General features: G+C 39.3%; 1 protein-coding gene and 1 long non-coding RNA gene across 3 annotated transcripts in view; one reads left to right on the plus strand and one right to left on the minus strand.

The window, feature by feature from the left end:
* The window catches only part of LOC118406594, a 20905-nt gene extending 8244 nt beyond the window's left edge, over window positions 1-12661 (plus strand). The window contains exons 2-3 of the long non-coding RNA XR_004830052.1: window positions 7840-8048; window positions 12504-12661. This is a non-coding gene — a long non-coding RNA (uncharacterized LOC118406594). The remainder of the gene's footprint in view (window positions 1-7839; window positions 8049-12503) is intronic.
* The window catches only part of LOC118406592, a 25918-nt gene extending 7291 nt beyond the window's left edge, over window positions 1-18627 (minus strand). The window contains exons 1-15 of one of the 2 annotated variants that reach the window (XM_035806741.1): window positions 18391-18627; window positions 12496-12974; window positions 10886-10951; window positions 10367-10445; window positions 9839-9934; window positions 9436-9561; window positions 8657-8740; window positions 8094-8188; window positions 7826-7972; window positions 7332-7477; window positions 3877-4045; window positions 3482-3647; window positions 2343-2555; window positions 1303-1606; window positions 902-1024 (exon numbers count right to left, since the gene is read on the minus strand). In XM_035806741.1, the coding sequence (XP_035662634.1) occupies window positions 902-1024; window positions 1303-1606; window positions 2343-2555; window positions 3482-3647; window positions 3877-4045; window positions 7332-7477; window positions 7826-7972; window positions 8094-8188; window positions 8657-8740; window positions 9436-9561; window positions 9839-9934; window positions 10367-10445; window positions 10886-10951; window positions 12496-12963 (2282 nt within the window). In that variant the 5' untranslated portion in view covers window positions 12964-12974; window positions 18391-18627. Of the gene's footprint in view, window positions 1-901; window positions 1025-1302; window positions 1607-2342; window positions 2556-3481; window positions 3648-3876; window positions 4046-7331; window positions 7478-7825; window positions 7973-8093; window positions 8189-8656; window positions 8741-9435; window positions 9562-9838; window positions 9935-10366; window positions 10446-10885; window positions 10952-12495; window positions 16858-18390 lie in introns of those variants that run through there. The other variant, XM_035806740.1, reaches the window with a different exon arrangement.
* Between the last annotated feature and the right edge of the window lie 8490 nt (window positions 18628-27117).

The following is a 27117-nucleotide window of genomic DNA, read 5'->3' on the forward strand; positions in this document are numbered from 1 at the left end:
TGAGCAATATGTTGTATTGTAGTCTAATAATTGTACTTGTAGTACTTGTAGAAGTGACACATGTGAGGTACCCAGGACTGTAGTTGTAGAAATGAAACTTATTGGATAGTTGTAAAAGTGACACCAATATAGAAGCTATGAGTGTGGTTACCAACTTTGTTGGTGATGCCAGTCTACCACACTAGTGTCACTATTACCACACCAGTACATGTCTTGAATACAAGAATGAATGCCTTGTTGGCTCTAATACCATGTTTTCTCCCTTTGATTCTTGTCACAACATTCATCACAACTTTATGGTGCCTATTTTTGAAAATGTACCCATCTTGTATTTTTTTCGCCCTATCGCACTATTTTTGCAGTCTGCAGAGGATGTCATCCTTAAAATTTACTTGCTGTGGCCTTATGTATAAATGTGGGGAGGGCAACTTGCAAATTTGCTTTTGTACCTGTTTTGCACTCCCCTTCACTTCCTGTGATAAACTTAAATAAAGAAAATAAATGATCCAGAGAGGGGTAGCTCATATAAAAGTTTATTCTGAGATTGCAGAACATTTACTGGCCCTACTATTCAAGTACATGGTCACTTCCACTTGACCAACCAATTTTTCCCAGGACCAAAATAGCATATTTCAATGCATTTTTCTGTTTTAGAAAAAAAAACCATGTAACAATGTACATTTAAACCAGGTAACAATGTTTTAACTTTAAGACCAGCAGACTGTTGGAAGCTTTAATTGAGCTTGTAAGTTGTATGTCAATATTTGTCATAATGCAACCTATCAGGCAACCTATCAGGCAGGTGCAAGTCATTTTTTATGTTTTAATTGATCTACAACCTGATGAGCTATTTACGGAGGTAAATGGACTTGATTGGTAATGTCTTGCAAAATGAACTAACCTGCCATAGAAGTCTACTATCCCGCTGGTCACCCAGTAGTTTGGTCGTAGGCTTACAACATCAGCCAATGTGACATTAACCTTCCATCGGCTGTTCTGTTCGAACGTGAGATTTTTCAGCAGCCTGAAATAAAAAAAAATTATTTCAGTGTCCTTTCCCAAGAAGGTTATCTTACCAATATAAGATTGACTATAAATATTTGCATTCTCCGTTGTAATACTAACAGTACATCAATGAATGTTCCACATAGTAGGTAATAAGAATGCCTCCAAACAGTTAATCAAGCAATTGGACAGATGATAGAAACTCCATAATGAAAGACAACAGATGCTGTCCGAATGTCAGACCGTTTCTGAAATCTATCTACTTGCTTTAGTATCTGTTTTTTGGTCCATACTAACGTGATGTTGGGAACCGTCTCAAAGACCAGGGTCCTGTTTCGGGCACAACAGTGAAACTCCAGTGTTTTCCACTTGTTCGGTGCTGGGATTGGTACACACTTGAAGTGGTACCATGACTGACATGACATACACTGGATCATGTCAGTCATGGCCCCTTCCTTGCGTGCACCAGTCATGGCCCCTTCCTCGTATGCACATCCCAGTGTCAGAGTGGCTGCACACTTTTCAGCTGCCTCCATGCCAGGAAGGTGAGCAGCAGCAGAAGTACCCTCGGGCTTGGCAGTCTCCTGTCTTGTAATCCTCCCTGCGCATCAAACGGTGCAGTAGACAGAAGTAACAATTCTGTACTGTGGAATAGTGAAGGCTACCAAAATTTTGGTGAATCCTACATAAATTCAATATGCAGTGTCATTGTTTCCTCTGTCTAGCAATTTTAAACTTCAAATCATTCATATACAGGGCTTGAAATACCACCTGCATATGCAGGTTGATGCAGGTAAAACTGTTGCTGTGCAGGTATTTTTGGTGTCTACCTGCACCTAACCTGCACTGGTCCATGTACCCAGGGTTTTATACATAAATGTCCTATGATTTAGGTGTATGTGGATTGTTATTAGCTGCATTGACTGTTGCCACCTATACAGTATGAAAGAAAAAAAAATAGCAAAAAATCCTGAACAATTTCGTTAATATGATCCATACTTCCTAAATTCAGAGTGGTGCAGGGGAAAATTGTTACCTGGTGCAGTTAATTTTCAATCTTACCGACACCAGTGCAGGTATGCAGAAAAAAGTATTTTGAGCCCTGATATATGTTAAACTAGGTACAACAGTACTACAGTAGAAGCTACTTAATTGCACAATGGATTACTGCCCACTTCTGTTAATTGCACGGAATCCCCAAATCCCGAATTCCGGCTGGATAACTTTGCTTTGCTGCACCACCTGGATAATTGCATAAAAATTATGCTGGCAATTGGAGTGTGCAATGAAATGGCGTTTGCTGTATAATGCAAAGGTTCAGTTTTTTAATAACTCACCGCTGGACTTCACTAGACCCACAAAGTGGTTTAGTGACCTTGTACTTGTGCGTACCAGCATCAACTTGAGCTCCCCTTTCATGACATTCTCTTGCTCGTCACACCCGCATGGTGCCATAGTTTGGTTGTTGTACCCTAACATTGCCTTTTCCTCGCAGTAAAGAGTAAGGGCATAACCACAGAAGCCAGATAAAAATGACAACTGCAGAATTCCTGGGAATAAAAGAATGAAACCAATCAATGGCTTAGACAGAATGCAAGATTAATGAATCATTTAAAGGCACACTCAGCTCCAGAGGAGAGAGCTACATTCTAAAAGATCTTTATGATTACAAAATTGATCCCAGATGACCAAATAAATGAAACATTTATAATCCAGTACTGATACATGATGGAAAGTTTTGTATTTTGTATTGCCTTAAGTATTGGTTCCTATGGGATACGTGATAAAGTTCCAGGTCAATTTGGGTCAAAGCAATTGAAGGATTAAGTTGCTAATTGTAACAACTACAGTATTTTTACACATAAAACAAACATTCTTTTGAAAGGTCAGGCCTTGACTTCCCAGGAGCTCCCCATTCTTATGAGGGCTCTTTTCTCAGATCTTGCGTATGGGTTTCAATAGGATGATTGTCCAGGCTCAATGTCAAATTGCCAATACGATCTTGTTTTGGAATTCGTTACTAAGAACATTGCTTTTATAATCTGCAAGGTACCACAATTTATTGGACTGGCTTAGAAAAAAAGGCTGGGAAATATCAGTATTTTCTTGCAAAATAAACAGCACTGGTTACCAGTCTCTTAAAAAATCAAGCTCAAAACAGTACACACTGCTTGTTACTATTTTAAACACATTACTTTTGAATTCTATAATTTCATCATGTGTGCAGAATGCGAGGCAAAAGCAGTTTCTTGTTTTACTATTTCTCTCACTCACTCACTAACTCTAGAGTCTGTCTGTCTGTCTCTGTCTGTCTCTCTCTCTCTCTCTTTCTCTCTCTCTCTCTCTGTGTGTGTGTGTGTGTGTGTGCTTGTGTGTGCCCACCTGTCCTATTCTTATGCTGTCTATATATCTATTTCTGTCATAACACTTTGTTATCTCCCTCTTTTATCTCTTTTATCAATAAGGTTATACATACCAGAGAATGCCCCGAGCTTTGCAGTCGATCTTGCCTCTTCTTGGATTGTGTGCCTTAGAATTCCCCTGGTGTCTGTAGCAGTGCACGATGCTACTACAGCATCAGTTGACACAGTGCCCATGAGCATCTCTGCTGCTCCCACATTGTCCACACCAGCGCTGATATACTGTATGTTGAAAATGATGCAGAAAAAAAGATGTGCAAATTATACATTATAAATTTTCTGTATACTATTTCTTGTAAAATAGAGATGCAAATAGTATCTAAAACAAAATATAGTCCAACTCCAACTGTTTTCCTGTGTATTTCAAACCCTGTCATTCCTTTTAAGTTATCTACATGTACTTCATTTGCTGTTAGTAGTGATTTCCATGTATTGCTCTGCCAATGTGTACCTGATCAACAATGTGTTCTGCATGGATAGCCCCGTATATTGTGGCACCCAGGCGCAGCACTGCTGCGTGGTCGTCGCTTCCGGTCAGCAGCGTGCTGACCGCATTGAAGAGACAGTTCCCGTCGCCCACTATCTCAATTGCGGCATGGTTGGCCGGAATGTTAGCATACCTGGGATTGAACACATGTATGAGTTGGAATACAAGGGATAGAATATGTACAGTGTTGTTACTCTTTGACGACAGTATTGTATTTGTCAAATGTAACAACTGTTTGCAGCTGTATCTTTATGTTCCTTTTGCTGCATTCTTATTTAGTTTGGTTTGTTGTCTGCACATATTTGCATCATGATGCACATGATGTTTTTTTATTTTATGGTAGCTGTTTGTATAAGCAATGTAATAATTGCAGAAATCACCCCTACGTAATTGGTACAGTGGTCCAGATCAGATTTCTCTCCTGTCTGACAACACATCAAGAAGATCAAGCAGATGATGGATGTGACTAGCGACTTCGTGTAACGAATATAACAGCTGTTGCCTTCCTGACGACACACCAGCACCCTGACCAATCGAATGGGGACATCCCTCGCGAATGTGCACACTCCTCTAGAAAAGAGGACACTACTCGACTTTCAAGGGGACGCTCCTCTTGGAAAGGGGATGTGCCTCCCTTTATTAGGGGACGCTCCTCCGGAAATGGTATGGTTATCGGGGAAAGGGGACACCCCTGCCGACTTGTGGAATCGGCTGCTCACCCGACAAATCCCTTTCTAGTTCATCTAAATCACAGCATCCAAAACTTTAACCCCCCAGTGCTCTCGACAAACATCTCAGCTGGCAAGGTAATGATAGTTTTTTTTATTAAAAATTGAGGCATGTTGGAAATGAAGCCGCCCGCGCGGCAGACCATCACTTTTTTTTAGTGTTTAAAAGGCGGCGTATCGCACGTCCGGTAAGCACAACATCAAGTTTTAGCCTAAATATCCGTGTGCTTGTCGAGTTTTAAGGCCTCCCTTCCTAACACACGTACATGGGAGATGTTTCTAACACGATGTTAGTCGCCGTTATCTGTTATGGCCTGTTAAAGGCCGCGGTGTACTGAAAACGCTTGATAACGACGGCTAACCGTGACAGAGACCCGGCGCCCGTACGTGTGCTGGAGAGGGAAGCCTGTCTCTACAAGCAAACGGATATGGTATTGGGCCATGTAGCCGCGTGGTACTTCTTCTTCTTCTTAATGTTCAGGTGGCCACCATCATCTTGTTGATGTTTCTGCCACACTTAAAGGAGGTGCTGGTACAGGAGGTTTCTGTTGTAGTTTCAAGTAATGTTATGCCTTGGGGGTCTACTGTAACTGTTAGTGTAGCTTTGCCACCTTATCCCTGAAGGATTCCAAGGATAGGGCAGTCACCATCTCTGCAGGAAGCAAGTTCCACTCGGACACAGTTCGTGGAAAGAATGACATCTGTCTGTACTGAGTTCTGCCTAGAGGAATATTTTAGTAGAAAGGGTGAGACTGTCTTGTCTGACGTTTGGGTTGGCTAAGTGTAGGAAGGTTCTTAGAGTTGATGGTCACCATTCCATGATGGAACTTGTAGAAGGTACAGAGTCTTGCACGTTTACGGCGAGTCTGCAGAGTGTCCCATGAGAGTTCTTGTAGCATGTCACCAACACTTGAGGACTGACGGAAACGATGACATACCCATCTTGCCGCTCTGCGTTGTACTTTCTCAACAGTACAAAAAATTCCCAAAAATCGTGTTAGAAAGGTTTGGTAACAAACTCATTGAATCATATATTAGTAGAGTAGATTCATCCCTCAAGCTACCGACACCTTGCACACTGCAGTCGTTCCTCAGAGAGACATCTGGAGCCGCATAGTTCAAGTTTTCATACATACTGTTCAAACCATAATTAACACCATGTCACATTTGATAAAGGAAACACAATTCACATATCAACGTGGAAACCATAGATGTCACCACAGTATATGTTACCCATGGTTACTGTCTTGTTTAACTTTTAATATGAACAAAAAAAGATGTACAAAACTGTATATGTGAGTAATAGTAATGTTTTCAGAGGTTAGATTTATGATTAAGATGTTTGTCCATCTGTAAGTTACAGGGTATTCTCCCAAGAATTTTTTAGTATAGTGGAGGGGCTGGCAAAAGTGGTGATGATCACTGGGTTATATTATTTTCACTTGGTTTATTATTGTTTGATGTATAATCTTCATGCCCATTTAATTGTACAAATGTATTATGATTTGTTAATTTTGACGGGGGGAGAGTTTGTATAAGCCACATGGCTTTTTCTCCCCCCTTGCACGTTCTGTTTTATTCTATAATTTTCTGTATGTATCATTTTTTAAAGTGCAAAATAAAATCAATCAATCAATCAAAGTAACCCAAACCAACGTGCTGCGCTTTCATGACAATGGGTTCATTTTGCAATGACAGAGGGTGTCAAATACTACAAGTATACTGTAAATGCATTTAAGTTTGCGGGGATTTAATTTCGTGGTAGCGGGGAAAAGGACTTTTCGCGGTGGATTTAAGTTCAAGGTAACACCATAGACTGCAGTCTAATACCATAACAGAAAAATGTTTGCGGTGGATTTAAGTTCGTGGTGAAGTGGTCACCGCGAAAACCGCCAACATGAATCCACCACGAACATTTCATCATTTAGTGATTTACAGTAATATATTATAGTGATTCCTTTCTTGTGTGGCAAAACGACTATTGTTTTGATCATCGCCCATTCACAAGTTCTTATAGACAATGCCCACTGGAAAAGTGATGCCACTTGGAACAAAAATCTGTGAATTTTCATTCATTTCAGCAAAACTTACCAAGAAAATAGGGAAGAAACACACTAAAATTGAAAAGACTAGTCTAGTGGAGCTGGGCTAGGAGTATAGTGGAGGGGCTCCGTTGTTCCATCCTCTGGGGAGGACTCTGAGTTATAAGTAAATACTGTTTTCTGTATTCTAACATGAATGCTAAGCAACAATTATAATCCTTCCGAAAATAATTTCATCAAGTTGGTAGAATATAGGATATATGAGAATTCTTGTACACAACCAAAATTAAACTTGCTGACATTTCTATGTCTGTCAGACATCTTCCTCAGAGCTTCTGACTGGAGTTCAGATGCTTCTCGTAGCTATATGTAGCCGGTGTAGGTGGCGCTTTTGCGGTGTAGATGGCTCAGCTTGTACCCCCCCTCGTCCCGAGACATCGAAACGTCAGCAAGTAAGTTTAATTTTGGTTGTGTACAAGAATTCTCGTATATCCAACAATTATAATCTTTTTTATTAAGTTTTAGGTTCGTAGACAGACTTTAAGAATCAGAGATGATACATGCATTTGTTTTGGGGGGTTCAGGTTATAGGACTGAAAATCAGCCTAAAAGGCATTTTTTGATGAGATAGAACAATATGTGCATGTACCTTGTTGTCGTGCCCCTTGATGTCTGATGTGATACTTGTTCGGGTGCCTTCACATCTTGATCTAGGGTATGGCACATTGCCAGAAAACTTCCCCAGTCCTCTGCGTCATTCAGTGTCTTGAGGACATCTTTGGTGTTAACGTCCGACTAGATGACAGAAAAAAAATTGTTTAGACTATGGGTTGTACAGTATACCCTTGCATACCAATAAATATGAATATTTTCTAAGGAGTAGTTTCTGTTGTAAATATGAGATAGAGCTTTTTGGGGGTAGCAAAACTAAATGAAGCCTGCTTACTTGGACAACAATAGTTTCTTCATAGCATAATGTCTGCAGTGTGTCACTTTTACATGTATTTATTTGTCACATTTACTAATTAAACCTTTAAATTTTGTACTATTACCTAAATAGGAATTTGATTGCAGAAGTAGCAACACTAGTCTTGATTGTAAAGACTAAGTCACATATTTTTCGTAATTTGTAAAGTAATGTACCTTTTCAATTTCAGATGTCATTCCCGACTGTTCCAGCACATCCACGGATGTCTCGACAACCTCCCTTAAAGGCTGTTCAACAGCAGGGGGGTCAACAGCCTCTGCTTCAACAGGTGGGGGTGTTTCCATGACGGCACTGCAGGACCTCTGTAGACATGATGCATGTTACTGGTCACTCTGGACATGTTGAAATTGATGTTGAACCATACTTTTTAAGTAAACGGTGAGTATATGAAATGTCCAACTATCATAATTTTTATAAATTCACCTTCAAGTAGTCCGAAATGCACTGTTGGAACGCCCTTATGATTTCCTTAAGTTCCGGCGCCCAGAACTTTGTTTTTTTGTCCCCTCTGTCCATACCTGGAAAATATTGAAAAATTGCTTATCGTTAGAGAGCGCATATGTCACCTAAATTTAACATTACATTAAGAAGTACAAGGATTATTAAATATGCCTTTTTCAGCCCTGATAGATTGATAAGGACAGGTCTTGACTGATCATCCTAATTAGAAGTTTAACCGATGATAGCATGGAAATTTAAAGAATTGCCCTATTAGAGAGTGGCATCATTACGTTTTACTTTAGCTTATCTTACATATATATATATATATATATATATATATATATATATATATATATATATATATATATATATATATATATATATATATATATACTTCCAGTCAATTGATTACCAGAAACTTTGCCATCCTTCATTTCTCCTTCTCCTACTTATTCTTCCGCTTATCATACAATTTATCACTAACTTCCAATTGACCCAACTTACACAAAACAAAATGAAATACTAATTAAAATAGGAATACTCACATTTTTTATCTGGACTGGCAAAAGGTATGTCCTGCGGCCACCAGATTGGCCGGTTTTCCTTCTTGGTCCAGAAGGGTTTCCTATCTGGAATTATGACATCTCTATCAGATTTTTTTAATCTTTAATGTAAAAACAGGTCGGTACTTGAGCAATCCCTATAAAACCATCTACAACATATAATGTCACTTAAAATGTCTGATAACTGTTACAAATTAAGACCATTAGGGTAAGAAGGTAGTTATTGATATGTTACAGGTCAGATTTGATTTTTGTACAAAGTTGATACCTTTGACAGACATCATTGGTTCCAAAAAAAGTCTTGATGTGGCAAACACTTCTAGTAACAGTGTTTCTATTATATAGTAATGTTTCATCCAAAGATAGGACATGCTACCAAACAGACCGCAAGAAAATGTTTTCAATAAATCTTTTCTGCATGTACATGTGGATACATTGAATGTGGTTTTCAATTTTATAAAACATTAAATCAACACCAGACATGCTGTTTTTTTTTCATTTTCTTTTCTTTTGTTCTCCGATATCCCATATTGTTAACTTCTTCAAAACTCATCCTACCCACTGAATCCGTGTGAATCACTGAATCTATTTCACTATGCTTTAGTTCGACAACAATTTATGTGATTTTGGGGTTTCCTTGGATATGAGATGCCATTAGCCCTTTGGACCGTGAAGCTGGGCAACACATGGTCATATTCTATGTCAAATCTTACAGACTGCTAATGGGTATTAGAAGAAAATGAAAGAAAAATTGTAGTTACCTTTGGCAATTGAGGACACAACCTTCCTCATATTTTCGCAGTTCAAGTCTTTGTCCACATCATATTTCAGCAGCTCTTTTCTATTAGCAAGATCTTCATCTTCCTCTTCTTTAGCTGGATGTGTTCCTGTGGAAGTATTATATTAACCAGAATTAATTTGGTGTGTGATTTGAAGGTTTTTTTTGTTCAACCATAGTCTTTTCAAACAATACCTTTTTGTGTACATGTAAATAGATGAACAAGGAAAATTTCTAAATTTTTCTTAGCACAGGCAACAGTTGCTTCGCATGTTGTCAGACAGATACATACAATGTATGTTACATTGTATAAAATGAAATAATGTATGCATGAACAGAAATTTCTATTTGCCAACTTTAATGTGAAGGCCAAAATTTTTATTTACCTGAGGGCTTTAAGCTTGTTGGTCTCTTCTTGTCCAAGTCTTGAAACTTCTGCACGATGTAAGGATCATTGATGAATTCCTTCATGTGGGATGGTCCTGTTGGCAGGAGGGAATATGTTACAGCGATGAATATATGAAGGTGCTGAATATGCATTTTGGAAGAAGTCTTAAATCCAGCATTTATGTTAAACATCCATCCTCCTTTATGGTGAATCATGATCCTTTATCATACACCTACAATTTGATAATAACAATGCAATACTGCTTCGCTTCTGGCTCGTTTTTACCCCAGCTAAGGCCTGCCGTGTATACAAATGTGTTGGGTTCTTTTCTATGTAGAAGTTTGGTTCCAGTAGCTCCCCATAAAGATACCACTACCTGTATGTGGACAACTGAAAGTATTATCAAGGAGGTTATATTCAGAATATAACCTCCTTGGTATTATGTAGCCTACAATGTTTATCCAGGCATCAGTGGCATCCTGTGACATGTGGACATGGCTTAAGTCTTTCAATGTAATAGACTTACCAGAGAGGGTGGTAGAACTGTTACTCTGATGAATGAAGATACATGAAGGAGCTGCTGGTTCTGAACTAAGCTTCAAGACCTGTAGAAATGGCATATATACAATGTACATGTATATAGAGAGTGAGTGTCATGTTTGGCTGTCATATGGAAATTTTCTCTGTAGCCTCTAACCTGTCCTTGGGAATACAGGACATTTCGGCCCCTGCATGGACAGATAGATCAGCCCCAACCGAGCCGAATGTTTCGGCATCAGGGCCTTTATATTTCAGTCATAGCTTCTAGGACTGTTCTGCTCTATTAGTTATCTAACATGTTGATTCTATGTTGGATATGTTTCTCAAACCCATCTCCCAAAACGTGGAGAAATCTAACGGGTTTGAACTCTACAGAGAATCATGGTAAACATTTTGTGAGTCACGTTGTCTCACAAATGGGTCTATGGTGGCTTGTCCAACCAATTTTACCTAATTAGTTTTAGACCTACATGTAGAAGTATGGTTTAGAAATTAGGTGGCTGACCTTTGCTTGTATTCTTTTCTTACACTTTGTCTGGCGCTCTTGGGTGTAATTCCTTTTCCTTTGCCTCTGTTGATACAAAATATGATTATTAATGATTAGCATATAGCCAGTGGTAATTGACCAATCAGAAGGCCCTCTTGGTTATGGCGCAGTAGCACACGGAAAATCAACCAATCAGTTTATCTAATAATTCGTTTAATAACTCTTCAATAACCGGGGTTTTTAAAGAATGAACCAATCAGAAGATACACAAGATGCTAACCAATCAGAAGGAGAGATACACAAAACGTAGCCTGGGTGCAAGCCTTCGTAGTGACTGCTGGCTCAATCCTTTTGCTTGCTAAAGTTGCACCACAAGCAAAATGATTGAGCCAGCAGTCACTACTGACGGCTTGCACTCAGGCTACACAAACGTTGACCAATTCCGTATCGCCCAAGGTACGGCTCGACAATGGGTAGGATTGCCCGACGGCCAAATTTTATCTATATCATGCCCACCCGAGGAAGTTAAATTTTATTTTCCAAAAAAGCATAAGACATGACATTATTTAATGCACAACAAGTCAACAGCTTTATTTTTCAATTCGAACAAAAGAATTGCAAGACGTGCGCAACCACAGTTGTTCGGATTTTCGACAATTGCACACGCAAGCAGGTTCGAATAGTTCATAAAATGCCACTGTGAAACAGGATCAGCAACAATGACATCAGTGTGGATAGGCTACGAGGGGCGTGCAATTAGTAATGGTCCTGACCCATTTCCCATAGCAGGAGATTAATGAAACTTGGCACAGTTATTAGTCTTTCTCTTCATAGGAATCACCCAGAGTTATGCATTTCTCCCATCGTTTGATGCAGCTCTGGACACCGATTTTGTAGGACACCCCAGGTTGGTCCTCCAACTGATGCCTCATCAATGGCACAAGAGGGACGACCAGGTCTGGGAGCTGTTTCCACAGACTTCCAGCCACGTTTGAATTCAGGATGCCAGCGTTTTACAAGGTCATATGATGGGGCATCATCACCATAAGTTTCATTTATTTCATCAAAAGTCTTCTTTGGTGTGCGTCCTTTCAAATACAAAAACCGGATCACTGCGCGACACTCAACTGGTTCCATTTCACACCTGGTCCATTTCGCACCTGACTAAGTTCAAACACCAGTAAATCAGAAACCACAATTAGTTCAGAGCTGTCTTTTGCAACATAACCCATAGAGATATGAATTATTACACATACAAAATTTCATTTAGATCAGACAACTGGAAGTGGGTCAGGACCATTATTTATTGCACGCCCCTCGTATATGATAATAACGTTTAAGTGCATGTTCCTCGGTGTATGTGCTGCCATAATGCCTGGTCCTTCACTACAGCTACCGCATAAAACCTTGTTTGCTTGAATCAAGTTGGTGGTTTTATTCGGTGGTTTAAGCAAAGGATCAGGCATTATGACACCATATACACCTTGGGGTAGGTCATTGACCCTTAAATGACTTTAGTTGTATCATGATCTGCATTGAAATTTGCATATTAAGTAAGATGCAAAGTATTTGAATTGAGTTCTATGCTGAAGAGCTGTTTCTTTTCAAAAATGACTCCTGTAATGTACCTTTCCAGGTTTTTCTCCCAGCTGCTGTGGCACACTTGTTGCACTTGGAGCATCGACGACAGCAGGAGGTGTCAGAACCTGCACTACAGCAGACGGCGGGGACTGTTCAAGTGCCCGGACCACAGCAGACGGTGGGGACTGGTCAAGTGCCTCGACTACAGCAGACGGCGGGGACTGGTCAAGTGCCTCGACTACAGCAGACGGCAGGGACTGGTCAAGTGCCTCAACTACAGCAGACGGCAGGGACTGGTCAAGTGCCTCAACTACAGCAGACGGCAGGGACTGGTCAAGTGCCTCGACTACAGCAGACGGCAGGGACTGGTCAAGTGCCTCGACTACAGCAGACGGCAGGGACTGGTCAAGCGCATGGACCACAGCAGACGGCGGGGACTGGTCAAGTGCCTGGACCACAGCAACGGGTGGGGACTGGTTCATATCCTCGATGACCGGCTTTCCCTGTGCATCCATGACAGCACCTACTACAATTTTTATTTAAAGGGGAGATGATATTTGATTACTAATGTTTTACCACTAGACTTAAGGAATGTTTGAAAGTGTATTTTTATTGCTTTTGAGATGAAAAATCAATATGAGAGTGGTGCAGGTAAAAATTGTCTGGTGCAGGTAATTTTTAATGTTACCTGCACCAGTGCAAGTATGCAGAAAAAAGTATTTTGAGCCCTGATTTATGATAGATCACTCGTCACAGCGTATCACCTTTCTTGTTAACAGTAATACCCTAAAAACATTCATCGCGTAAAATAATCTTCATACATACAACCGGGTGAAAGGATAGAAGACCAATACAACACACCTACAACAACAATCCTTAATACTTATAAATAATAAAACTGTTGCCATGGCAAAAGTTTTTATTGACACACTTTTTTAAGAGTCATTGCATGAGAAAACAAAGCAGAGGTCGGAAGATGGGGGTCAGCCAAATTGTCTCATACTTTGTATGTGTGATAGGTGTGGAACTATGAACAGCCATATAGTTCAAACCCTCCAGCTATTTTTTGTTATGGCATTCTGGGACCCCCCTCAGAGACCCTCGGAAATCAAACAATTTATGGCTGAAAATTATTGAAATTGCGTAGGCTACCCTGACAAATGTGATAAAGATACGAACATAAGTTTTGTATGTATTCATAGCATGGGTTCTCTAGTTTTACAGACCAAAAGTTGAAGATGAAGCATTGAAGTTAAAATGGTGTTCTATGGGGTTACCAGAATCACAAAGAGTAGAGTTTTCATCTCTGTGAATTTTAGCCATTTCTAAGGCGCAATATATTCTATGCGCAGTGGCTTTGGTGTTGGCTTTACTGTTGTTGGAGAGAGGAACAGTCGTAGTCTAATTGGGTCATTCATAACGCGAGCGGTGAGAGGGGGGTCTTTATTGTTTTTTTGGGGGGGGTGGCACTATAATAAAACAGGTAATAAAGGTTCACTATGAGGTAAGTTCTGGCAACTACTTATGTAGTTGTGTGTAAACCATGCATAACTGTCATACAATGATACAACAAATTAGAAATGTTGATTTGAAGTCTGTATGGGGAATATAAGGATACTTGATAAAGGATTTATTATGGTTTTACACATTTTTATTGTTGCTTATTTATCGTAGACTAGTGTATTACCTACTAAATCATTGTGTGCATTTATTTCGTAGTAAATAATGACAAAGGCTATGTATGGGGGTTATCAGGACATTTGATATACAGGTCACTAACAGCAGACTAGCCCCGCTGTAGTAATTTGCCAAAAGTTTTGCGGACCGAGGGCTTAGGAACGGAGATTGGAGCTGCCATTGTGTCATGCGCAAAGGACTTTGACTTCCTTACTGTTACGGGTAAAAAGTGCAGTGCGCTGATGGTTTGTTTGTTTGTGTTTGTGTGAGAACACAGTGACACAGACAGATGACCTTTCAGCCCTGACAACCACAGTACCGTTTGGTCACACACAAGTCACATCACTATATTGACTGGTGGCCCGGCCGGTAAAGTCAAATGACTGTTGTTCTAGGTCTACTTCTCTGAGCCAAAATGTGTGGAAGCATTCGGCCCAGCCAACAAGCTAGAAGACCACATTACATAACAGGAACTGGAGTCCACGTACATGTAGGACAAAATACGCAAACAGTGGGCTCTTGAAGGTTTGGCTGGAATAGCTCATGGCACTGGCTTGTTCTCGCAGTCAATTTGACTAGAGATTCTGGGATCCTCTTGAGTTGTCAGTAAGGGCTGGGTAATCCGGACAGTCAAAGGCAGCAAACAGACAAGATGAAGGCCTGTCTGTCTAACTGATCTCAAATCATCAAAGATCATCAAAGCTACAGCAATTAAACCACATACCATTTTCATCCGCCCATTACAGACACCATAACATTACTTCCTTTTTCTACAGGCATTGCAAACCATCTTTGGTATAATCACATGTGCAAATTGATTTTTTCGAAACGTGTCAAATTGCATAGCATATCTTTTACAAAAGTGAAAAAAGACATGGGAGAGTTTTTGTACCCGATATGCCAAGCTTTAGGCATGACCAAAATCTGTTAAAGCTTATAAGTTTTAAATCTGAGTCTGCTTATTGTATCACCAGTCCAACAAAACATAACTTGATGTCCTTTTTGTGAATATGTGTTTCAATAGTTTTAGCTAATTTGTTGTATGTTTATGAATGTTGCAGATCATATGATGCACTGTTCCATTATAACAGGGCCCTCAGCTGATAAGTTTTTGACATAGACTTTGCTCACTGATAAACTCAAATTTCAGGTAAAATCTTGGTCCCGATACACCCGTTGAACTTGAAACCGGGCCCAGGCCATTTTCACCTTCTCAGGTATTCGAATGTTCCCGTATATTCCTAGATATATCTATGTCAAGTCTCAGAGGAGTGCCAGGGTTCAGACATTTCCGGAAATTTGAGTTTTCATGTAGTGGTTCTTATGGTATTAATGGTCAGGTATACATTTGTACTAACACACCACTGGTATACTGCAGTTTGTCCATAGCAGTATACAGTGTACCTGTTTGTTAATTGATAAAAAAAGTTTAATGCACATCAGCCTGTAAAAATAGCCTTGTTCGTGACCTTTGTTATGGACTTATAGATAGATTTTCAATATATATGAAGTAATTCTGCATCCCCGTGCCCCATCTATTAAATGGTAACATTTGTGGTGTCCTGATAGCCACAATACCCAGCCTTTTTTCATTGTGTACGACATCGTAGATATTTAGTAAGGTACCTTCATAATGACATTAGAAAGCAACAATAAAAATGTGTAAAAATAGTCGCAATTCCTTTTGCAAGTATCCTTATATCCCCCCTACAGGGCCCCATATGAACATTTCTAATTCACCGTATATCCTTGTATGACAGTTATGCATGGTTTACACCCAACTACATAAAGGAGGTCATTCTTTGTATAAAACTCCTCAGACTTTTTTTTTTGTGTTATTTAGACAGTCTTCACCACAGACTTTTTGAAAGAATCCAATATTTATTCCCCAAAAAAATCCGAGAAACAACAAATTGGTGTGACCTAATTGTGTATATATGTCTGTATTGACTCTGTACAAGTCATTCACCCTGAATTGTTTAGTCCGTAAAAGTTTGTCCTATTTTGCCGTATTTGTCTGTCTTAAAAGTAGGAGGTTTGGGCTATTAAAATATGAAGTAACATTGAAATTACTGGTTTAATTTGAATATGGTCTTGAGAATGGAGTTTGTTCCAAAATGAGGCTTTGTTCCAGTCCTTTTTGTCTTCCTACTTATTTTTCCTATTTTAGGTGGAATTTATTATTTTTAGTGAGGGAGTTTTTGTACAACATGTTGAAAATTGGGAAACTAACTGATTTTCCTTATGCTATGGAAAGGGTAATTTGAGTTAGGCGTACTAATTCATTAATGGATGTCCTTCATATATATTCTTTTTATTTGAAATAGACAATAAAGAATGGAATAATGAAGTCAAGGTGGCTTTAAAGACAAACAATGTCTCCTGATTTCTGTACCCTGACCATGACTTGTAAAACCTTCGACCCTATTAGTATACTAGTACTTTGGTCGGTTCCTGGTGAGATAATAAGGTAATCAAATTCACAATCATTTTATTGTGAAAACGTTGAATCCGAAGTTGTAATCCTATTATATTATATGCGCCTTGTAGCTATCCGCTTGTATTCTATATTGTATTTATTTCAGTTACACAAGAATGGCCACCCATTCTAATAGCCTTTGGCAAGTTGGTAATGGTTGTTTGCTAATGTTCTCGTTGATACATATCTGCTCTTTTATCCCCTCTATAACAGAAAAGCGAGGAGAAGTTGAATTTATCCAGCAATAGTCTCATTTTGTATCTGTGAAGTGTATCTTTTCAACATGTCTTGTTGTGACCTGTACTTAGCCCGGTGTGGCAAAAATGTTCAATAAAGGTCTTCATTGATATGTGTGAAATGCTCTTGCCTACCTTTACGACTTGATATGAAGCATATTACAGACAAGCTTCATTTTCCCACAACACCTGTATTTGTTTTACAAAAGATGCACCACAACATTTGTATTGGTTGACTTGGAAGAAATTATAGCCACTTGTGGGTTTCCACGCCTAAAAAGAATGTTGACTTTGTGGACACAAAGAATTAAAATAGTAGCCAAAAATGTGGTAATTCACCCAGAAGGAAGTTGTTCGGCAGGTGAAGCCAGCCTCTGAAATATCACATCAGGTCACTATCACCGATCGTGGAGTCTGAATAAGGTGATTTATGACTGTCGCCAAGTTTGGTAACAAAGTTACCACCACGATCAAGATGGTGGTCACAGATATGTAGAAAAGGCCATTCTGTGCCTCTTTACAGTTTCTTCTTTCTATGGGAACAAAAGGATTGTTGAATGTGTAGCTCACCTCACTTGACAAAATATTATGGAAACAAACGTTGCAATTGATTGGTGCTTTTTATGTTATCTAATATATAACCTGCTAAATAAAGACAGCCCACTTTTTAAGTCATTTCGGACAAAAAAGATAAGAATCAATAGGTCAAAAAAGTTTTCTTTTAGGGGTATGTGGTCTATAGAGGATTTTTCGTATTAGGGTTGAATACAAATTGAGATGATTTATTTTTTAGACTTAAAATCACTATTTTGGACATTACAATGAGAGCAGCCTCTCAATCAAATAAGAATCAAGTTGCATAAATGCTTATTACTAGGTTCTTCCATTCCTCCATTGTGGCGTGAGCTTGCATGCAGGCTAATGATAGTAGTGATGGACGCTGCCACAGCTTGACGGTGACCTGTGGTGAGAACTATGATAATCTACACTTATGTTGTTCACATCTGGTATAGATAAGATAGTTTTCTCTGAATCAAAGTCCTTTTTAGGAATTTAGATTTGGAGCACAGTGAATACGGGGGGTGGGGTGTGTTATGGGAAGTTTCTTTTCTCGGATCGACGTTTTAATATGAATTGTGGGTTTAGGTGCGCAACGAGAACTGGGTGGGGTACTAGTACTAGTTTCGCAGTATTTTTGCCTATGAAGGACAGGATGATTGTTAGGAAACCGCGAACTAAAACCGCCCAGATCGATTTGACCTCCGTGTCCTGCATCTTCTGAAAGACTAATAATTGCTTCATTGAGAAACAAGTGTTTAGAACGAGTTAAAGGTTAGCATATGTAATGTTTTGTATGCCACAGTGTGATACGATATCGTGCCAACCGACTGACAGAACTTAAGTTAAGAGGTAGCCAGAGTCAGGGTTGAATTAGGCATTTCCCGGGAAGATAATCTGTTATCTTACTACCTAAATATACTTGGCAATGGAAAGTACGTTTGGTGGTCATAGTCTCATACTTGCAAATGGTTCGACTTCTTGGTACTCACGTTCGTAGTACAGCAGAAAGAGAGATGCGGGGGATGTTGCTGCTGAACGGGCGAAACAGCGACTCTTGCCGTCACTCCTCAGAAGTACCAATATCCAGGTGGACGAAACTGTAGAGATTTGATCTAGATGACTCGATGAAACAGGTACTTTGGAAAAGGAGGATCACCAAAAAAAAAGACACTGCCACGTGGAAGTATCCTCGGATACTGAATGCTCGACGAGGGGGACAAGGATAGCTGCGATTAATTAAAAAGGTCGTTAATTTCTCATCTTGACAAGGGGGTAGTACCGCCCCAGGATGGTCTGGGCCTTTCACAACAGGCGGTGTTTGTCTACATTGGACAGAAATGAAAACAGCTTGCCTGGAGGAGTGTAAAAAAAAGGGCACGCTCTCCAGTAGCTTGAGTGTCAATCTACTGCCCGTAGTCCTTGGAATAACTTACAAAGTAATCGTCTCTCAGCAACAGTTGCTGAAGGGCAGAGCGTATTTTGTTCAGCACCAAAATACTTGATTATTTTTTGCCATTTAAACTTATAACGTTAATTAATCAGCCATATGTAAGATAAGAACTAGCGCACATCCGTTAGAGATAGAAATTCTATTTACTCCTCTTAGTTCCTGAGACTGTATATGCAATTAGCTTAGTTCTTGAGACTTTATATGCAATTAGCCCTCGGGCACGATTTTGCAAATAAAACAACAATTGAATTAATGACTTCGTTAACAAATATCTATCTAACTTCATCTAAAAACAAAGGTGTATGGAAATATAGGTAGCCATGGCCTGAGTTTGTTAACAACACATATGTTGCATGCAACTACAACGCTCAGAGTCAGACCTTATGTTATGATAGTGGCACCTACTAGACTAAGTCTAATAGTATTCTGGAGCGGAAAGATCGAAGTAAGCTATGTACGACCAGTGCATTTTGAGTGAGAAGGAGAAAAAAAGAAGCGCTTTTGAGAAATGTACACACAAAAAAAGAAGAAAGAAATAGTTCAAATTGAAGATCAAGTACTACCACAGATCCACAAAGTATAAACACCAACACATAATTGTCTGCTCACTTGTTTTATTTCTTTATTTTAACTTGAGAGAACATTTGTATGGGTGATTAACCCGCCACATCTATATAGATACTAGTATAGTATTAAATAAACCCGCCTACATATGGTGTGGTTGGGAGGGTACAAAGTTAGATTTTCCACGCCAAGGCGTTCTTGAAAAGAACTTATGAGGTCCTTCGTGTCCAATAAATTACTCGGGATCTGTCGCACGTGTGCGGCGATTCCACCACAATTGTGTTCGTTCACTGCGTCACTGTTTTGTTATTTTCTCCGATTTTTAATAATTTAGATATTGTATAATACGTAAAACTATGACTAAAGAAGACGACAAAATACGCAAAAAGAGATAAAATTCGTTCTTTATCTCTGAAATTCGTCGAGTATCTTTCGAACCCCGCAGTGACGCAAGCTTCACACAAGTACTTAAGTGGAGTAGAAGCGCGCCTTTAGATGTACACATCATAAACGGCATGCAAGTAAAGACGTCTGAAGCCGCCCTGTGGTTTTCCTGATCTGTATGGGTAACAATACACCGGGCAAAGGAAAAGAAGGACCGCCAATACTGCTGAGAAACAACAAGGAGAAGAAACTCCTTCAATTGATATAACAAGGAAAGCAACCAATGAACTAATCTCCAAGCAGATCCTACGGTAGCATAAGATAGTATCAAAAACTGGCAGAGGACTGAAGCCGGCTTAGTGGTGTGTTTCGCACAAATGGACACATCTTGACTGACTACACTCCTTGGCCAGTTTGATATTATCTTATGTCATTGTAAGATCTGCTTGGAGATTAACAATGAACAGTATGGTGCCGGTTGCTAACAGTGGAATATATGAATGATGAAGTTCATTAGCAAGTTCGTGCCCGAGGGCTAATTGCAAGTACACGGTATAAACATAGTAGATATAACGGTACAAATGACAATGACAAGTTATAAATAATATGCTACTCTAATATTAGTGTTGGCTATAAACAGATTGGGTTTGGAAGCAGAGGGAGACGAAAAGCACGACCTTTTCTAAAATTTGTGGGTTCTGTGATTTCATGAGAAAAGTGGCTTTCTGTTCGTCTCAATGTGGGGAAGTTATGATAAGTCTTTGTGGCTTCTGTAAATAGAGTGATTCTGTCGGTTTGGTTGAATGAACATTTCGAAATAAAATATGTTTCGTCTCCCACTGCTTTAGATGTACAGTATTTACAAATTCTTTCACACACTGGTAATCTACATTGCTTGCCATATGCAAACAGCGACCATATAAAACTGGATGGTTTGCAAATTTCAAACAAGGTGGAACAATGCAGCACCGCAAAGGTACTACATAACAGTACGGTGAGATTTTACGATAATCTCTGCTACCTGCATGTTTCAAACTACTGTTCCAGCGGTGCACAATCTACTAGTATATGTTGCAGATGTTGCCTATTTCAGACATAAATGAAACAAGGGAATATATAAACGCATAGCGAAATAGTACGGTACGATGCTACTGTAAGTAAGACAAGATACCTGAAATATTGTACTTCATTGTGTGTTATCATTTGCTATCACTTTGTCAGGGCTAGAGGTACTAGTAGTTTGCTGGTTGTGTCAGTGCCATAACGCTGAGTTTTGAATCATGATTAGCATCGACTGGAAACTGGTTTACCCCATATGTTAGCGTATTTCACCATATACTAGTAGTTAGGGGACGTCAGTCAGTCAGAAGGCCGCATTTAGCCGGCTTGTCTTGTCAATATATGTTGCATTGTTGGGCCCGCAAATTTCGTTGGAATTAAGACGGACCGCGCAGAATTCCCTTTTCGCTCTAAGACGCGAATGGAATGGAATTTTTCGATGAAACTTTCCAAATCGTAGGTTGATATTTTGAATAATGCGTGACTTTATCGACGTTGCTTTCCCTTCATTTTGCTTGGAGATATAAGCCTTTCAAGTACCGTCATTTTCAACCTGCTCAGAAGCCCACCACCGGAAAGTCAGGTATTACATAAATGACGGAGGGTTACTAGTTCACATCTGAAAATAAACGCAGTTTTCGCCATCCATCTATCCAGCACACTTCTGTGCTGCTGTCACTTTGTTTTTGAGTGGTTTCAATGAACAGTAGTTGAGATATGTGAACTTTTATTTGTGGACACTGTGTCAGAAATGTAGGGTTTCTTATCCAAAGTTTAATCGTATGTTACTCGACAACAAACTACAACAAGCAAATACGATTTCATAGTGCACCTAAGCACACTTTGATGCGTATTTCAGCCAAATTTGAAGTAATTCTGTTGTGTTGTTGAGGAGATATGAAAACGGCTAGGCGTTTTGGCTCGCAGAAAGCGATGCCGCATGCCAAGTACAGTTTTTCGCTTAGGTAATTTTCGGTGGAATTGAGGCGGACCACGCAGAATTCCCTTTTCGCTCTAAAACGCGAATGGAATAGAATTTTTCGATGAAACTTTCCAAATCGTAGGTTGATATTTTGAATAATGCGTGACTTTATCGACGTTGCTTTCCCTTTATTTTGCTTGGAGATATAAGCCTTTCAAGTACCGTCATTTTCAACCTGCTCAGAAGCCCACCACCGGAAAGTCAGGTATTACATAAATGACGGAGGGTTACTAGTTCACATCTGAAAATAAACGCAGTTTTCGCCATCCATCTATCCAGCACACTTCTGTGCTGCTGTCACTTTGTTTTTGAGTGGTTTCAATGAACAGTAGTTGAGATATGTGAACTTTTATTTGTGGACACTGTGTCAGAAATGTAGGGTTTCTTATCCAAAGTTTAATCGTATGTTACTCAACAACAAAGCACAACAAGCAAATACGATTTCATAGTGCACCTAAGCGCACTTTGATGCGTATTTCAGCCAAATTTGAAGTAATTCTGTTGTGTTGTTGAGGAGATATGAAAACGGCTAGGCGTTTTGGCTCGCAGAAAGCGATGCCGCATGCCAAGTACAGTTTTTCGCTTAGGCAATTTTCGGTGGAATTGAGGCGGACCACGCAGAATTCCCTTTTCGCTCTAAAACGCGAATAGAATGGAATTTTTCGATGAAACTTTCTAAATCGTAGGTTGATATTTTGAATAATGCGTGACTTTATCGACGTTGCTTTCCCTTCATTTTGCTTGGAGATATAAGCCTTTCAAGTACCGTCATTTCAACCTGCTCAGAAGCCCACCACCGGAAAGTCAGGTATTACATAAATGACGGAGGGTTACTAGTTCACATCTGAAAATAAACGCAGTTTTCACCATCCATCTATCCAGCACACTTCTGTGCTGCTGTCACTTTGTTTTTGAGTGGTTTCAATGAACAGTAGTTGAGATATGTGAACTTTTATTTGTGGACACTGTGTCAGAAATGTAGGGTTTCTTATCCAAAGTTTAATCGTATGTTACTCAACAACAAAGTACAACAAGCAAATACGATTTCATAGTGCACCTAAGCGCACTTTGATGCGTATTTCAGCCAAATTTGAAGTAATTCTGTTGTGTTGTTGAGGAGATATGAAAACGGCTAGGCGTTTTGGCTCGCAGAAAGCGATGCCGCATGCCAAGTACAGTTTTTCGCTTAGGCAATTTTCGGTGGAATTGAGGCGGACCACGCAGAATTCCCTTTTCGCTCTAAAACGCGAATAGAATGGAATTTTTCGATGAAACTTTCCAAATCGTAGGTTGATATTTTGAATAATGCGTGACTTTATCGACGTTGCTTTTCCTTCATTTCAATTCGCTCTTTGTGTGCGCGCGCGCGCGCGCGCGCGTGTGTACGCTTTGACTCTAGTATGTGCGTATGTGTGCAATGAATTACATTGTTCTTTTCAATACTGCGCTCCTCTGGTTATTTCATTACTGATGTTATTACAGTTCATAAAGTTAAACGTCAGTACACATTCCCGTCAGGAGCCACCGCCACATGTTCCTGGATCAATTTGAACACCTGTATGGAAGTGCGTCTTCATCTATCACACCACCAGATGGGAGCAGTACTCTTCACTCAAAACACCAATCTACCTGTGTTGATACAAAGGTTACCCTTCCATCATCCTGCTTGAAGTTACCGAGTCCATCTGTCATTTTCCGTGAGTACAGTCCGAACCCCCGACATAAAAAAAGGATTATGGTTTGTGATTTAGGTCAACAAGACATTTTTATATAGCTTTATTAAAGAGGTGTCAGTGCTTTCTTCTTGAGTGGTTATATATATTATATTAGGAAGAGTGCGAACTTTCATATATGAGATGTGCAGGAAATCATTGATTTATTTCCAACATTTCAACACTTTCAAACAGTTATTACAATGGCAATAACACAGATTCTGGTGATTTTGAGATCCTAGCTCTTTGTATCAAAGATGTAGTAAAAATATAACATAATACATTTTTGTATTATCATTAATGCAATGTTGAAACTGTTTGGCATATCCCTTACTTGCATTATTCCAGGACTATGAAGTCATAACTCTAATTGTCCATTGAGGCATGACTGCTGAACTAGGATGTGGATCATTTTCTAATGTCCTGTTTTCAAGGATTTTCCACTGAACAGACTTTTAGAATGTAAGGTAGCTATAGGGAAGCATGGGTTAGTTGAGTGTTTTAGACCTATGCCTAGGTATAAATGTGTGAGAAATTCTTGATGAATTGATTTCAAAACACAGTACATTTCATGCTCTGACTGTAGACTTTTTCACCCTAAACTGTACACACATTTATGAGATCACTCAATGTCAGAGGTATTAGAACTAGTGTGAGTCTTGCTATGCAATACTGAGTCAAGGACATTTCAATGATGATGGGGGTAACAAGACTAGGGAATTGATGGTTAAGAAGCTTTTTTTTGTCTAATATAATCTGCGAGTCTTGATTTTTCATCTCTCCCCTAAAAATCGACGGATTTCTTTCAAATTTGGTCGACATGTCCATAAAAGCTTAATAAGTTACTGTAATAATTCCCATGCAATCATCCTAATTGGTTATTGGGTTTGGAAGTGTTGAAATAAAATACAAGATGACTTCATTTTGCAACATTTGCTGATCTACTTCTAGATTGTGTAAAAGCTTGACGAAAACACAATAATTGAAGATTGAATATGTTGAACTCAACAGGCAATAGGTTGATAAGTTCCTTGATACGCACATAGGAAGTATGCGCAATTTCTGCTAAATGCTACAGCGATGACATAGAGCAAAACAAAGTTACAAGCAAACATTTTATTTACAACAAAACGGTTAATTTACAAGTAGTCTTTGACCTAAGGGTGTGACACATACTGTTTGTGCTGAGTACAAGCTGCAGATCCTAACATGATCATTTGATAGACACTTGCACTTTTCAACATGCTTGAGGTTTGACTTTGCTCAAACTTGGGCCATGAACTATGTTTCCTGTTAGAGACATTGGCAAAACATTCTAGCATAAAAACTAAATTAAGGAGATATTCTAAAACCATAATCTATATACCGCAACATTTGTTATGTTGTTTTGAAACTAATTTTAACCCCAAAGTATGAAAACAAAAAGGGATGTAAAAAAACTCACAAACCAGCCCGTTAAATATGGCTGCCAGGAGATGTCAACTCATTGTTATTGCTGTCGCACTGGTTCAGACTGTAATTAACAGTCATAAACCTTTCATGTTCTTTCTCCAGCACATTATACTTACACTTTGTAACTCTATGATTTCTTTACATTATGTGTGCAAATAATCAATGAAAAAAAAAGTAAAACAAATGTACCTATCCCTCTGTCTGAGGGTACAAACAAAAAACAAACATGTACATGATTACAGAAGCTGGAACTGACATAGGAAAGGTGAATCAGAGACTATTTTCTCCAACAGACATCATTCAGCAAGCGGTACAATAGCTTGACTAAATGACACTTACTATCTATCAGCTTATCTAAATACATCGTTACAACAGAGTCACATAATCAGTAACCTAGTACATTTACTAAATTATCAATTAATTTATCCAGTCAGAAAGGCATGTTGCAGGTGTATTCTGACAGACTTTAATTAAGTGTTTCAGGTTCTATATTACCAAGTTGTTGCTATTACCCTTGACTTTAGGGTTACACGTACATATGCCTTCATTCTGTGTGAGGTCTGTAATTGGAACTTTTAGTCTCTAACAGGCGCCACAAGTCATTGGAAAAATAGTGTAGAAATTTGAACAAATGTAGACAGATGACATGCCAAAGGAATTAGCTAGGTTGCAAACCATACTCCTCAACCATGTAACTCCTCTGAAATGTTATCTGTCTAATAGTATATTGTACAAGTAACTTGAGAAAAATACAAGATCCAATACGTCCAAAAATGACCTACTTTCAGGGACAAGTACACTGCAACAAAAAAAGACTCTAACCTCTACAAGTACTGATAGACAATACATATATGGTTACTTCAGAATCTGTTAAAAGATGAATTCACAAAACAGCCTACTTTGGCCTATTCAAAGCTTCAAAAATAGCAAAAAAGGTTAATTTTTGTACATGTCCAGAAAATCACCAACTTTTAGGGACAAGGACACCGCAACTCAGCAAGACACAAACCTTTGCAAGCATTCAGTTGATAGATGATATATAGGTTATCTTTAGCGTAAAGTTGAATTAGGTCACTGTTTTAATTCTTCACATATTGTATCTTAAATATGACCCAAAATCATATATTTCGTCAACATCTTAGGACAACCACTAACAACCAAAATAGAATCTAAGCTTTGCAAAGAGTATTTGATAGCAAATATACATGTAATCATGTTTAAATGGTTTAAAGTTGAAGCCTGTTACATTTCCCCCATCCCAGCCCCATCCCATCCACAGCTGCCTGGAATTGTCACTGACCCAGTTCTTCAAAGTCAAAGTCAAAGTTCCTTCCCGCGCCTGATGGCGCATAGGGCGGCGCCCATCTCCGTTTCAGTAGCCCTTGGGCCACACAACGCAATCACTACAGCAGGGGGCTAGTCCACTGGTAGTGGTGTGTGTTCAACTTCCATACTCTTTCCCGAATGCTGAGTGCTAAGCAGAGAAAGAAGCATGTACCATTTTTAAAGTCTTTGGTATGACTCGGCCGGGGTTTGAACTCACGACCTACCGAATGCAAGGCGAACACTCTACCCACTAGGCCATTGCACCGGTCTTACTAAGAAAAAAAAAAAACTGCAGCTACAGGCCAAACCCCATGCATAGTCTTGGGGCCCCAAAAAGGTAGTCTTTCAGGCTAGCCAGCCCAGCTCCTGGGCCCAGGCTTTGCCGTAAACCCCCAAAATCACCATACATGTATTTGCACTTAGAGCTCTTCAAAGCTGGGCAAAAATCATGTTCTTTAGGAAGTCTGAAACAATGTATTGTTTTGAGGTCGCCAGAGCACTTGAACATGACTTATTGAAAATTTCTAAGCTATTTTCACAAAGTCCAGTTTGTGCTTTGACGTAATGTTCAAGCGTTTCCTCGTAATTGTGTCTAAACTATGCCAATTTTCGTGTTTCTGACACGCCCAAAGAAGATAAAATGGCCACAAAACTTGTTTGGCCTGTTACCATGGCAACAATTACTGCTGAGCAGAAAGAAAGCTATTTTGGGGGATTGAGAGCCAAGTACTACCACCGTGCAAAATATGACTTAAATGTTTTTTTTTACCCTTGCCACCATTGTTTG

Source organism: Branchiostoma floridae, chromosome 19 (assembly GCF_000003815.2).
Source record: "Branchiostoma floridae strain S238N-H82 chromosome 19, Bfl_VNyyK, whole genome shotgun sequence".
In the NCBI taxonomy this organism is placed as follows: domain Eukaryota; kingdom Metazoa; phylum Chordata; class Leptocardii; order Amphioxiformes; family Branchiostomatidae; genus Branchiostoma; species Branchiostoma floridae.